This window comes from Mustela nivalis (assembly GCF_964662115.1).
Source record: "Mustela nivalis genome assembly, chromosome: 4".
NCBI lineage: Eukaryota > Metazoa > Chordata > Mammalia > Carnivora > Mustelidae > Mustela > Mustela nivalis.
Genome location: NC_139023.1, coordinates 90,036,011 through 90,051,995, shown reverse-complemented (window position 1 = coordinate 90,051,995; position 15,985 = coordinate 90,036,011). Strand labels below are relative to the sequence as shown.

General features: G+C 36.7%; 1 protein-coding gene across 5 annotated transcripts in view; it reads right to left on the bottom strand.

The window, feature by feature from the left end:
• SEC24D (SEC24 homolog D, COPII coat complex component) overlaps window positions 1-15,985 on the bottom strand; it is a 105,491-nt gene that overhangs the window by 31,897 nt on the left and 57,609 nt on the right. For all 5 annotated transcript variants that reach the window (XM_082727373.1, XM_082727374.1, XM_082727375.1 and 2 more), the window contains exons 9-11: window positions 13,292-13,430; window positions 9,881-9,996; window positions 2,565-2,689 (exon numbers count right to left, since the gene is read on the bottom strand). In XM_082727373.1, coding sequence (XP_082583499.1) covers window positions 2,565-2,689; window positions 9,881-9,996; window positions 13,292-13,430 — 380 coding nt within the window. The remainder of the gene's footprint in view (window positions 1-2,564; window positions 2,690-9,880; window positions 9,997-13,291; window positions 13,431-15,985) is intronic.

The window sequence follows — 15,985 nt, the reverse complement described above, 5'->3', positions numbered from 1 at the left end:
AGGGTTCACTTAAAATCTAAATTAGCATTTTAAAAAACATCTAATCAGAACATCTCACATTATTGCAAAATATTAGTATATGTTTTCATAGGAACATATGTTTTTTGAAAATTTGTTTGAGAAACAAAGAAATATCTTAACATTTTCTTGTTCAACAGTATAACTGCTTTGTTAAATCATAGCCAGAAGGAAATGCAATCTCAACCTTTCCTTCATATTAATTCCATATAAATTTAATAAAGTTACATAGGGGATATCACACAGAACAATATGTCTTTCTTCTGCTGCTTTTCAATTACCACTTCCCTCAACACATATCTCTATTATTTTAATGGAATGAATCTGACAGAGCAAAACTGAAGATATTAGTAACTAGATGAATCAGGGTATTCCACAATAAAGCATTTTGAACATTTTAGCTACAGCAGCATTAAAAACAACCAGAAAAAACTCAACTGCTTGATCTGAACAACAGATGAAATATTTCAAATCTTTTCTTTCCTGTTCCAGAGAAACCAGACAGAAATGTCATCTAGCAAAATCAAAGATGTAAATTCAAAGTTAAATGGTAAAGAACGGGGCCTTTACTTTTTAAAAGATTAGCGAAGAGATGAACATACCTTAGACATTAATCAAGACAACATATTCTGTGCTTAAAAAGGGCTATTTGGCATATTACCTGGTTCAAAGAAGTAAATCAGACTATTGGCAATCTTAATAAAAATATAAAGTTACACACATACAGAGCCCAAAACAAACTTCAGGGAAGAAGAAAAAGAGCAACTGGATTTGCTTTAAAAGATAAAAGAAGAAAAGGCATTTTGGCTTCAATTAAAACTTTTCAGATAGATACTTAAATAGTAGCAGGGAATAACTAGCAGCATCCTTTTTTTTCTCCTATCTTTTGCTAAAGTCACAATCTGCTCCAATGGGATATAAAAGTCATGATGACATCTAAGGAAGGAGTGTGGTTTCATGACTTATATCAACAGGCTATATACTTCATATCACCGCTGTGCTGGAAAGGAACATGGGGTTGGTGAAGTAACTATGAGAAGAGGAGAGCCTAATCTAACCAGTCTGAGAGAAGGTAAAAGAGAGAGACATAACTTCCAGAAATTAGAGTAGTTTTCTTTCATATTATTCAAGCTCCAAGTTCAGATTTAGAATTAAAACAGCCCTGTGAGAGAAGTCTACAAGATATATGATACTCAGGGACACATGGGTGGCTCATCGGTTAAGCGCCTGCCTTTGGCCATGATCCCAGGATCCTGGGATGGAGCCCATCAGGCTCTTTGCTCAGCGTGGAGCCTGCTTCTCCCTCTGCCCCATCCCCCACCCATGCTCACACACACTCTCTCTCTGACTAATAAATAAAGAACATCTTAAAAAAAAAAAGATGACTCCTTTAAAAAAGAAAAAAAAGATAAATGATATTCATCAGAAAGTCCACACTTCTCAAGTATTGCTAAGAATGAGGTAACAGAAGCTATAGTCACAGTTAGCAGGCATCACATGCCTTTCTTATGCCCCATCCTTGAATTGCTCCCATTTCATTCTTCATTTTAGAATTCAGTTTGAAATCACCTCAATGTTTTTTAAACATCCCCATGGCTTTTCCAAACCATCCTTGAGAATATTATGACTTGGGCTTCGTAGATACAAACAAAGCGACTCCTGGGAGGTCCAGAGTTCATTCTTTGAGGCTCACATGCACCAATGCAGCAGCCACATGCAGAATGAATATACAGGAATGGGCGCCCGAGGGCTCAGGAAGCCCTAAGGGCTACAGACAACCCATCCCTCAAAGCATTGCTTTCCAGAACAGAGATTGCTTGTGTTCGGGAGACAGGGAGGGGTGGGAGATGTTGAGCCTGGTGCAGACACTTGGTTTCAGACACTATTCCTTAGCCTTTTTCTTAACCACATTTCCTCTCATAAAGGACCTTCTTACTAGATGTTACTTCCCACCCTAAACAACTAGTTTGCACACTATACAAAGTAGCCATGTTTGCTAAAATGCCTTTCCACCTTTCCTTTTGTGCATTGCCCCCTGCAGTGGCAAGGAAAGTGATTTGCCTTGTGCTAGTAACTGGAGGCAGTAAAGCGGCAAAGGGGGTCTGACAGTGTAGAAGGGCAAAGGGACTGTGGCTAAAAAGCACCATCTCTGCCCTAAGACAATAGTTCCATCTCCTGGCATCCCTTAGAACTCTACCACAACCCACAGTTTCCACTGGAAAATCAACCTCTTTGAAAGTGAATACCAGATTTCCAAAGGTCTTTCCCATAGCAGTGTTGGGATCCTCCTTATAACTTAGAATGCATTTTGAATATTGTTCACCATAGCGTTAATTTTTATCAGTTTGTTTCTTTTGCTTTGTACAAAAGATAACTATGGACTTTTTAAGGACGCAAGAAAAAAATAGTGCTGTTTGATTTATAAATAATTGTTCGATGTCCTCATTAGCAAAAGATACCCATGGGTCATTCAGCACTTGTTTTCTGGCCAGTAAACTAAGTCAGTAATACTGTACAAATTCTGGAAATAATGGGAGTTCCCTTACTTTGGAAGTTTTTCCAGCACAGTCTTCAGTTCTTCACATATGAGCTTCACGAGTCCGTTCTTGATGTTACTATATGAAACATCAATCATGAAGATAAAAGCTGGTGGGTTGGGAGGCTTATTCTTCTACAGGGAAGCAAACAGATCACACAAATGTAATTATAAAGTATATGCACTACATAATCAAGTCAAAACATTCAGAAACTCCTGAAGATCATCAAACTTTTCGTTTAATATTTTAGGATATAACATCTGTGGAATTAAATCATTTTCTAGAACACAGTCTCTAACGCTATAAAAAAGATAAAAGCTGTTTGCTTTCCAGGCTATGACCTATGGCACACTCATGAGTTAGACAGGATTATGATAGCTATCAGAGAAGCTGCACTTTTGTAGCACTCCAAAGACCTTATCACTACAATTATCCAAGTGTGAGTATGGTCTGGTGGCCAGCCTTGCTTATAACCTTCTGTCTTCTTGGAAGAAATGTGTCTGGTACCCTTGACAAATTGTGCCCCCGAGGAGTACATACAATAATTAGCATTTGTCTTGAAACTAGTAAAGCTGCATTAACTTGATAACACTATTTTCAGATCTTTTCCTTTATAAGTTCTTTCAGTTTTAAAGATATGAAATCATATACTAAAATATAATTATAGTGTTGCCTGGGTGGCTCAGTCAGTTAAACACCCGACTTTGGCTCAGGTCATTTTTCTCAGGGACCTAGGATCAAGTCCCAGTCAGGCTTCCCGCTCAGGAGGGAATCTGCTTGTCCCTCTGCTCCTACCCCTGTTGATGCGCTCTCTCACTCTCAAATAAATAAAATATTTTTAAAAATAGTAAAATATAATTGTATACCTTAAAATTATACTATATTGTCAAATACTTACCTATACCTTACATATTTATGGTTAAAAATGGAATATTGTGTCTTTTCTCTATCTGTTTAAAAAAATCACCATAACATAAGGCAGCTGTTATATAAATGTTTTGTATCTGTTGGTCCCTTCACTGGCTGGGGTTCAAAGAGCTCTTAGGAAGTGAATCTTCAGTTGGGTCTTACAAAATATTTAGAAAAAAGAACCTCAGGCAAACTCAGTGACTCAAACTAAAACAAGAGTTCAGGTTAATTCAATTTTTAACTTCATGATTAATCACAAAAGTATTCTAGAATAAAATTGTATTTTACTTACAAAATTAGATGATAATGTCTCCAAATTATCTTACTAATTCATTCTATATCCACTATAAGGCTAGATATACACTGTTCTAAAAAAGTCTGTCATTTGAAATAAAAGAACTGCAGGACTTAAAAATCTTCAACGTAAATGCTGCATTGCTTTGCTACATTCAAGATCAGACCAACAGAGAAAAGAAGGAACTCTACTGCCGTCCATCTAGCTTCATCTTCTTCTTCTTCTTTTTTTTCCTTTTTTTTGCAAATCATTCCTGATTCCCACCTAATTTATAACATAGACTTGCATTGATTTATAGCAAATAAAAATAACTATCATTTTCATTAGTTAAGCCAAAGCCTCTTTTTGACCAACCCAAATGTGCCTTATTATTCTTGTGTTCTCTCTCAAGTTCAGCATTACCAGTTCCCCCAGTGAATAGTTTCCATAAATCCAACACGCACATCTCCATGGAATGTTTCCTTCACTGTAACTAGTTTCCTATGCACAGAAACCAATTCCTCATTCCTCTAAATGACATTCTCTTCCAACATCCCTATCAATAACATCACTACACACCAACTCAAAGGCTTAAAAACATGAAATTAGATCTGACTATTCCTTTTCTTTCTATCACTAAGTCCCATTGATTATCCTTTTGAAATGATTCTTTCACATGTTTTATCTGGTTCCTATTCTTAACCATCCAGAAGTTTGTCATCTCATGCCTAGAAGAATCTAATGACTTCATTACTGGCTGCTTGAATTAATTACTCCACTCTTTCAACCCAACTTGCTTTGTCCAGCCAAGCCTAACAGGTATGAATTTTACGAAAACCTGGTTTTCCATGACACCTGACCAAAACCACTCTGTTAAGGGTCACAGACCTCCTGACTGCAAATGAGGGACTTTAAGTAAAATCCAGCCCTCATCCTAAATCTTTTTTATCTCTCCAATTTTAGGCATGGCAGACCACCTTCACTTTTTTAGTTGTCAAGGCACTGTGGTGTCATTTCCTCTTCCACTTTTCTGACTGCTGCTTCTGTTTTCATTTTCTTATCTTTCTCCAAAGGACATCCTCTTCTCTTTTCTTACCACATGGTCCATCACAGAAACCTCATTTACACATTTTTAACCAGTGCCTCTTTATAGGTGACTCCTCACATTCTTTCTCATCCTGGTGTCTTTTCTGAGCTCCCGACCAGCATTCTATTTAACTATAGCACACCTCCACATAAAGGGCCTTCCAGGATCTTCACTCCAAATTTTAGCAGATAAGACAAGATTTATCCCACTGTACTGGCCTTCTCTATAAGGAACTTAGAGAAAGCATGATCCTCAAAAAATAATCTGAGTTTCAAATCTCATTTTCTCCATGGAATTATCCACCTTTCTTAACCATCCACCAGCAGTTAACTGTGAAGCCCTTATGGTTCCAGCACCCAAATTTAGAAACTTATTTCCAAAATCATTTCTAACTGTGGTAAAATAGACATAAAACTTAACACCTTAACTATTTTTAAGTGCATAGTTCAGTGGTATTAAGTACATTCACACTGTTGGGCAACCATCACTAATATCCATCTCCAGAACACTTTCTCTTTTAAGACTGAAACTTTGGGGGCGCCTGGGTGACTCAGTGGGTTAAGCCTCTGCCTTTGGCTCAGGTCATGGTCTCAGGGTCCTGGGATCAAGCCCCGCATCAGGCTCTCTGCTCAGCAGGGAGCCTGCTTCCCCCTCTCTCTCTCTGGCTGCCTCTCTGCCTACTTGTGATCTCCCTGTGACAAATAAATAAATAAAATCTTTAAATGTGGCAAATAGATAAATAAAATCTATAGAAAGAAAGAAAGAAAGAAAAGAAAAGAAAAGAAAAGACTGAAACTTTGTGACCATTAAACAATGACTTGCCATTCCCCTCTTTCTCCGGAGTCTGGCAACCACCATTCCCCATTTCTACATTCTTATCTCCATGAATTCAACAACTCTAGGTACTTCAGAAAAGTAAAATCATTGTATTTGTCTTTTATGCGACTGGCTTATTTCACTTAGCATAAGTTCTATCATGTTTAACATTGTCTAAATTTCTTTCCTCTTAAGGCTGAATAATATTCCACGTATGTATATACCACATTTTGTTTATCCATTTATCCATGTGTGGACTCTTGTGTTACTTCCACCTTTTGGCTATTTTGAATAACGCTGCTATGAACATGAGTGTGCAAATACCTCTCTGAGACTCTGCTTTGAATTATTTTGGGTATATTTATTTTGGGTCATTCTATTTCTAAATTTTTGAGGAACTGCTATACTCCCTTCAGTTTCTCTTGTTGGACTAGTGCATTAACTTCTAATATCCCCCTGCCTCCAACCTCTTTCTTCTCATTACACAGACTGCTGTCAGAATAAACGGTCCAAAGACACAATACAGATCACAATGCTAATGCCGCTGAAGACAGAATGTTTACTGAGAGTCCTCAGAGTCAAGCACAGAGTGCTCAGTTCTGCTGACACAAAAGAGTGCTCAGTTCTGCTGACTGAGTGAATAAATGTGTGGTTGGATGGATGACTGGATTAAGGAAACAACTCCCTCTTTACCTTTAATGGTCCTCATCACCTACTGAATTAACAAATTCCTCAATGGCCTGGCATTTACAACTCCCCATAATACTCATTTAACAAACATGTATAAAAACCAGGGGATCAAAGGTATGATGCCAAATCCAGTGGTTAGTCTATATCTCAAGACAATTTCCCAGCTTTACTTCCCATTATTCCCCAATACACATTCCTTCAACTAATTTAAATGTTTGCCATTTTCAAAACATTTCCTACCCAGAAGTCACAGTTTAGTGGGCCTGGGCCAAGAATTTGGCCAGAAAAGTATTTTGTTTGGCACAGTGTTTTTTAAAAAATATTTGAATATGAATGTGTTTTGGGGGAAAGGGAATATCCTCTCCAATTATCCCAATTCCTATACTTACTCCATATATGTCACTCATCTACTATACCCACCTAGTCCCTAAAGAAAGCAAAGTTGCAAATCCTCTGCTTCTACTCACTGTTTTGTTTTCCCTTCCCTTTCCACATGTCCAAACTCTGTTCATAGTATGACCAGCTCAAAAGTCACTTACTCTTTGAAGCCTTTCCGGATCCTCCAAACCATACATCATCATTTGTCGATTTCCTTATGGCACTAGGATTACTGGACTTATATGGCATTTATCATATTTGGGTTTATATCATAATTATATACTTATTGGGTCTGGACATAGGAATTACCTTGAAATCAAGATCATTATCTTGCTAGTTTTGATATCCCTCACAGCATATAACCAAGTGTCTTGGGCATTTTAGGTATCCATTAAATGTCACAGTGAATGAAAATTCAGTGGAGAGATGATATTTTTATTTAGGAAAAAAAAAAAAAGGCTGGCTTGGAATGGGGTTTTACATTTCAGGTACACTTTGTGTGTAGGTATAGTCTGTAAACTTCTAAGTGAAAAACTCCCAGTTATATGACAGAGTTGGGGTATTTTTTTCCAGGGGAACCCCATGGTGATTTTCTAAATAATTGCCTACATATCCACAGTATATTGATAAAGAATAGGGGTTCTATGGTCACGCCAACTCAGTCTGGCTCCAGCACTTCCTAGGTGTGTGATTTGAGGGTGGCACTTAAGCTCTCTGGGCCTCAGTTTCCCCTTATAATGGTGGTATTGACCACATGGGTTCACTTGAGAACTAAATGATACAACACATAAAAAGCTCTTAGCATAGAGCATCACACATAGTAAATATCAATGTTAATTTTATTATATAAAATTGGTATCGAGACAAACTAAAATGAGTAGGAGAAAATGTAATTTTGTATTTCTAAATTTGCATGGTGTTAAAAACACATGTACAAATTAAATAAGCTCTTTTTCATTGTCCAAATCCCTAAGGCAACTCATTATTATACTTTATTTACATTTTGAATTATAATTAAAAATGAAGATACTTAAACCATCTTTTATTTTAAATCTTACTTGGAAAAATAAAAGGCAGATTAAGCTTACAAAAAAATCTTTAAAATGTACTTTTTTTTCTTTGTCTATTTGGTTTGTTGCCTGTTGTGTGAAATTTCCCATCAATTAGACATCTGGAACATTTCCAGATAACAGAGTTTGAAGATACTGAAACTTTTGTTCCCAGAAATAGACTTGACTCTCTGCCTGAGTTTCTACTAAAAAAACATAAGATCAAGATAATATGGCCTTTTTGGCAGAGAACTAGAAACTGAGAGCATAGTTATATTTATACTATGGTTGTAAAGATCAATCAATAAATTTTCCATCACTAGTTATAATGGCTTTATTATATTTAATTAGAACTTGAATATTTATGGTCTACTTAGACCCTCACTTCCAAATTCACCTTCAGCCAAGAGCAATAAAGAACAAATTAACTGCCTAAAAGTAGTTGGTACTTCAGGAATTTTTCATTTGATATAAAGCCTTTACACCAAAAATGTTCTTATGTTTCTCAAAATATATTTAAATGTAACATTTTGAATTAATAAAGTATTAAATTTCCTTTAATAACTAACTCTACGTAATGTGGTAGAAAAATCATACAAAACACTAAAATAAATGTAAAAGTTACATTAACTAAAAAAAATTTAAATCCAATCAATTGAAAAAAACCTTCTACTTAGGAAACATGTTCTTTGTAATTTATACTCAATAATGTGGACTGGTCCCCTTGCAAACATCTGTTATAGAATTCTGTGGGTCGGAGGCTGCTTTCTGAGAACTGGGCATCAGTAAGCATTCGTATTTGGAAGAGGAAGTAAGAAAAGCAGTCAGAATGACTCTGTTCCTTCAGGTCTACTTGTGGTACTTCAGATAGAAGCTAAAATCTGAACTGATACCCAAGAAAACATTTCCAAATCACCAAAGAATTTTAAAGCCCTGTGAGTTGCCCATAAGGATGTCACTCTCACTGTGACATTGAAAAGGGACATAGCCAGTCCTGGGAATAGTAACAGACCTGCCAATTCATTCATTCATTCATTCATTTACTGATTAACTGTCTTCCCTGTACTAGACACTGTGGTGGATGCCATAGAGAAAGCCAGGACAAGACTCTTATCACCAAGGATATCAAAATCTATGAAGAGGGAAAACACTTAACAAGATGTAAGTTTCATGGGGATAATTGCTAAAACAAATATGCAGACCAAATTCTATGTGAAAAAAACAAACAGGAGATTTAGTAAATATTCACTATGATGAAGCCAAAGAAAGTTGTTCATGTGCACACTTGCACATACACTCACATAAAATAAAATTTCAGCCAGGTGTTACAGAACATACATTACATAGAGATGTAGCGGGAGAATGCAAAGATAGTCTGGTCAAACCAACTTACCTAAAAGCATGGAGTTCTAAGAAGGAGTGATGAGTTCAGAGTATGTGGTGAGTGTTTTGTACAATGGAAAAGATGGCTGAGGTGATAGGATAGAGGCCAACAGTTAATGGTCTTATAAGGAAAGCTACCCTTCTTAATTTTTTAGATTAAGGTTATGGGGAGGAGTCTCATGCTTATATTTTAAAGCAAGGAAACCAGAGGCCAGAAACCCAGGCTCCCACATAGTCCAAGGAGAATTCTAAGAGCTTTAAATCATTATGGTGACAACTGATGTGCAGAAAGGAGGTAGAGAAACCTGTCCTAGTCCTATTGACCATACTGGCTGAGCATCTGCCTTGGAAGAGAAAATTTCCTGAGATTGCTGACAAAACAAATAAGGTTGAGGCACTATATGGAACTGTTGCTTTAAGAACTCTGAATATTTTATCTGATAGGGAAATAAAAATTAATTTATTATATTATATTATTATAAAATAAAAATTAAATTATTGTTTTCTATTTCTGGCACCACTTTTTAGGTTTAAAAATAATCACTGCTCTGAATAGCTTGGCAATTTAATCATGTTAACAGCCTAGAAGCCCTGATCTGTGTCTAAGGCATTTCTATATCCCCATGACACCACCAAAATGCTTTGTTTGTGAATCAAGATTCAGTTCTTTACATATGAAAGTTATTCACTTGAATTTGACATCAACGTATAAACACTTGGAAGTCCTGGGAACACTTACTCTGCAGTAATCCAAAGTAGCAACATATTCATAAGATCCTAGAGATAGCTCTGGCTTCTCATAGTGGTCCAGCCTTCTCCCGATGTGGTCCAGATGTTGGAAATAGAATGGTGGAACTAATAAAAACAAAATAAGAAAGGAAACCTTTTGTTTTCGTAACACAGACAACTTAATAAGTTCTTAAAATTTATTATGGGAGGAAAAGAAGTAGTTGAGGGGGAAAAAGTATTTTAAAGCTAGAAGGCAGTATATTCTAAATATCCACTATTTAAAAAGCATGTGTGGAAAGTACAAAGGTTTTCTAAAAATCCTCTTGACTCTCCTGCAAGTTACTGATGACATATAACATTTATGGTTTAGACCATTGTGAAGAAACGAGATAAAAGTGCTCGTGTTTTTAAATTATCACAAAGAAAATGCAATTCTATTTAATTAGCTTCTTTAAAAGGAATTCTGACTTTACTAACTACCTAAATTTTCAATATACGTAACAGAAATAATCATTGGTTATTTGGACTCTACTATTAACTACAATATTTATTATCCTTTAGATGTCTTCAGCCACGGAAAGTTTGCATGATAATCTTTTAATGTTTGGACTTCAGAGTGGAGAGGATTACTGTATTAGGGAAAGACTATACCACTAAGATCTCAGCTGAGAACTCTTAATTTGATTCAAATGTCTAAGGAGGTTAGTTCTGGCAACGACCTGGAAGTCATCCAACAGCACAGGAACACTTATGAGTCACACACTGAACACTTGGACAAATATGGCCTGGTATCTCTGTGAAAACAAACTTCTGTTGCCTTGAGATTAATAGGGCTGGCTATTAAACCACTGACAATAGAAGCACTTAGAATAACCAGCAATGCTCTGGTTTTCAGCATTTTATAAAGAGCAACATCTTCATTTGTAAAACCACAGAAGTAATGCATTCTCTTTTAAAACCAACAACTCAGTATTCTTTCTTTTTAGTTGGGAACCAACACGAATTACAAGACCTTTTTTTTGTAGGCGGGACTTAAAAACAATCACCAAGAATTGATTTTTCTGTTTTCTTACTATAACATGGCCATGTCTTTTACAACATATTTTATAACATTCATATGTACGTATGGATCTCTGAATTCAGAAAATTCAATGTCTTTAAAGATTATGGTAGTGGGAAATTGACAGTCTCAGCAAAAATAAGTGAACTATGAGGGCCTAAACCTGCAATTTTGTTACTTTTAGTCGAAGCAGGTGATGTTATGTTGGCTATTTAGGATAATGGTGTGGTAATCTCTACATAGTATCAACTATAATTCATTTTCATTCACATATCTACATGTAACATGTGAAATTTTTCCCTTTAAAATTAATTTCACATCCATTAGCATTTAATCTTTCATGTTTATAAGACAAAATTCAAGGCACATGGTAAATAATGCACTGCCAAATGACACTTGTCTTCTTTCATGCCTTTAGATCTCACATGCTTCCCACTGCGCAATCTCTGGACATTGTGAAGGGAAATAGAGTGAAACCATGTGACCAAGCTTGCTGGGTTCCGACTTCAATAAACCTCTGTCTTCTTTAAAATTAAATGAAGAATGCAGGTATCAGTGTAAATCTATAGGAGTCTGGCTCCTTTTAGGAACAAATATTTGAGCCTCGTATGAATAACTTTATTGGAAAGTGAACATGGAAGCCTCCTAGGAATGAATACCCAAGGGAAGGGAATTTATTGTGTAGAGATATAAGAATTCTGAATGGTTTTTTTCTACCAGGAAGTAACTGGGCTCTGAGCTGACACTTCAAGTGTGACGCCAGAATGTCACACCAACCTGAAGGTCCTGGATCTAAAAGCTACATAAATTTCTGATCATCTTCCTAAGAAAGGTGAGAGCTTGGCTAAAGACACTGAGGAGCTGGTGACCTTGGTGGTCTCTGCCTCACAAAACTAAAGTATAGGGAAATGAGTTGTAAAAGGGCTGTTAAAATCCAGGTGCCAAGACTGAGTGCTGGCTAATGACCTGGTTGCAGATTTCATCCAGGGTGCAGGAAGGAATAAGATCTTCCTTAGAAAGACATGTATAGGTGGAGAACCAACAGAATCTGGTCTCACAGGGATACCCAATTTGCACTGAGTTGATGCCACAGCTATAACAAGGAGAGAGACATTCCAAGATAACCACAGTTTTTGAGATGAGGCTACAAACCAATGATTCCATTCAACAGCAAGGCATTTTTAAGAACTGACCAAAATTTTGGTGAGAAAGACTCACAATACTAGTGTCCGGCACTCTACGTTGGACAACACCATGGACTATATAATAAGGAGGTAGGGAAACAAGGAGCTCTCCCACCAGAGAACACTCACAGAGTTGCCATGAATGCAATGACAATGACAGAGGCAGAAAGCTGTGCCTTAGCTCCCTTGTCAGTAGGGAGTACCCAGCAGCCATAGGAAACATGGCTCCTGGGCAGACAGAGTGCTATACATTCTTCAGATTTAACGACCTGCAGAGAAGCATGTCTATGAAGATAAGGAACAGAGGAAAACATATAGAAAGTTCATGCTCTCATAATTATCACATGGTTCTAGAAAAACTCTAGAAATGTAAATGAATGTGGGAATGTTTTAGGCGGAGTATATGCTTTATTGAGCACCAAAAAGTAAAAACACAGATGTGTTATGAATATAATGACTGTAAGTTGCTTTGAACGAGTTTGCAGTATTTTTCAACATCAGTCAATTCACATTGGAATCAAAGTGAAAATATAAAGAATCTGGAAAAGTCCTTCAGAATATTTTTTTCCTTCTTAAACATTCCAACATTCATACCTGAGGGGCAAAATGATATATACATATGTTAAAGCCCTTAGTTACACTAGAGCTTCCTAAATACTGTTGAGCTCACATTCAGTAATAACTCAGAGAAATAAAAACAGAGAGAAAAAAAAAGAAAACTCATCATCTGTAAACACAGATAAAATAAAAGTTCTTCTTTACAAAATCTGTGGAAGGAAACCAACCAGAACATTCTCTGTTTGGGACCTCCACGCCCCTCTCAGCCTCATATAAATGCATAAAGTCGTGCATACCACTTCCTACACAGAAGATGCTGTGTTTCTTATAAAATTCCAAAGTAGGCAAGTAGTTTTGTTTCTTAATCCCCTTCCACAAAGGCTCATTTGGAGGCAAAATAAAGTTTTATCTCCCATGTTTACAGATGATAAAACTGAGTTTTTGTTTTGTTTCTTTGTGCTATTCCTCTGAGTTATTCTTGAATGTGTATCAGTATTTAGGAAAAGCTAAGGTATAACTAAGAGCTTTAATATATATATATTTTTCCCCTAAGCTAAGAAATACAATATATTTCAACTAATAAAGAGCTTTACTAAGAGCATTTATTGGCACCACTTACCGTCGTTCACACAGTTGCAAAATCCACACTGATACCTCCTTCCTCCTTCAATGAACTGCATAAATGGGCACATGTAGGCTTTGCACCTGTTGCATCTGACTGGTCCATTCTCTCCATGATTTACCAAATAAAGGGGAGTCTATGAGAAGCAAGTAAAATGATGAGATAGGTGGGTATAAGATTTCAAGGTACTTCAGAAATACTGTGCAATAATTGTAATTTGGAAAGTCTTCTAATGGCATTCATTAAGGAACTCAACTCTTGGTGTTAGTCAGGAGTGTAAAGATGACTCTCTTGCTACCTTCTGAATTCAAAGAAATACCCAAACAAAGAATTTTTATCTCATTAATAAGGACATAAGTATATATGTACATTTTTGTATATGTCCATATATAGATTTATTTGTATGTGAAGACAGAGAGGAAAATATAACAATGCCAATAATATTTAATAAAGCACATGTTAAAAATGTCCTGGACACCTTATATCACATATTTTGCTAAGTTTGTAATATTATTGGTAAAAAATAAAGGAAGTGTGGGGCGCCTGGGTGGCTCAGTTGGTTAAGTGACTGCCTTCAGCTCAGGTCATGATCATGGAGTCCTGGGATCGAGTTTTGCATGGGGCTCCATGCTCAGCAGGAAGTCTGTTTCTCCCTCTGACCCTCTCCTTCTCGTGCTCTCTCTCTCTCTCTCTCTCCCCCTCATTCTCTCTCAAATAAATAAATAAAATCTTAAAAAAAAAAAAAAAGAGTGAATTGAGTCTCATTTTAAGAGCTCTAGTCTGGATAGAGCTCTAGTTTGTTTAGATAGTCCCATCAAAAAATACAAAATGTATCTTCAAAAATGCAACTCTATGAAGAAATATACAATAATGTTCACTTTTCTGCCTTTTCTCGTTCTTTATCCTATGACAAGATGTACTCTCAAAGTCACTGGTCATGCTCTGCCAGAACTGAAAAAATAAATGTTTCAATTGCTTCTTCCTCATAAACATATACAGAAACCATTTTATAGCTTGAAAGTGAAAAAGCTCAGCATTAGTCTGCCTTGTTTCTCAACTCTTTTGGCTTTCAGAATAAAACCACAAAGATTCTTCTTGCTTATATAAATCTCCCTTAAAGATAACATTTCTAGAAAAGCTTGAGCATTACAGGGTTTGGCATATTAACAAAGTTTTTCTTTAAAAAAAAAGGATGTAAATGAACCAGACTGCTTTTTAATGGAGACCTGCAGAGGAGGAAGGCGGCGGATGAGCCAGGGTCAAAAGGCCATTTTCTACTCAACTTAGAAAACTGAGATTTACTGTTTGTCCCTGTCCAGATGTTCAGTGTGAAAACTAATGCACACTGAGGTTTCAGAAATGAGTTGTGAGGTCCCACAGCAGAAAAAATAAGAACAACAACAGGTTTGGTATAGGAACACCAGGGTGGCTCAGTTGGTGAAGGGTCTGTCTTTGGATCAGGTCATGATCCTTGGACCCTGGGATCTAGCCCCGTCAGGCTCTCTGCTCCTCCGGGAGCCTGCTTCTCCCTCACCTGCTCCTGCTTGTGTTCTCTCTCTCTCTCTCTCTCTCTCTCTCTCTGTCAAATAAGTAAGATCTTAAAAACAGAAACCAGGTCTAGTATAATGTATAAAAGAATCGGGAAACGTTAAAAAAAAAAATTTTCAGGACTACTCCCTACCATTTCTGCACTGCCCTCTCCCCTACACTGTCCTCTCCCCGTCCTCTTGCCTCAAGGATGCCAGAAAATGAATTGGATTTCTCATATAGGGTCTCTTCTGATTCCTAACATAGGCATAGCTCTGGTGCCCCACTGGTAGGATTGCGACAGGGATTAAATGAGAGATTCATGTGTGGTACCGAGCCCTGTGCCTGGCACAAAATTATTGAATAAAAGGTAATGGTTGCTGTCATACCTATACAGAACCACCTTTCCTCTCTCAAAATCACTGAGCTCAGGAGAGAGTATATTTAATGACAGAGTTATAGTTTGAGGTTATAGTTATAGGCTTGAGTTTCTAAAGGCATTTGTTTATATAAACATTTTGATTAGCTGACTCGTTTCCATAAACTACCACTGTTAAAATGATCTAGAAGGAAGGAAATCTACCTTCCAGGAAATTCTGATATAATCCAATGGATATAATCTAATGGTTAAAGCTGAGAGCCACAGAAGATTTTAAAAACCCTCTCGACAAGTTTGACTTAAATGTACACATACTGAAATATGGACACATACAATACTTCTTAATACGAACTGTGTGTTTGAGAGGCAAAAAATGACAAGTGACTGATTGTCCTCTTTAGCTGGTAATAATAATAATTAATCTGAAGGGACAAAAGGAAAGCAAACAAAAAGATGCATGTCCCAATCAGAAATTCTCGGGACGGAGAATGGAGAATTAGAGTAAGAAGTGAAAGATAACAAAACTGTAATAATGAGATGGCTTTTTCTAGATCAAAACTCCAATTATCTATCATGCTTTTGTTGTTCTGTTCTACAGCTTTACCTCTGAGATCAGAAGATGCTTTCAAGAATTAAACCAGGAATAAAGTCTTCAATTTGTCTGCACTCCAGCCAACTTTACTATTCTCATCCTTTTGAGAGTTCAAAGACTAGAATCAATTCCCTGGGAGACTTTAGAAATATGATGCCATTATTTTCCAGACAAAGCAGAGGTAATAGGAGGA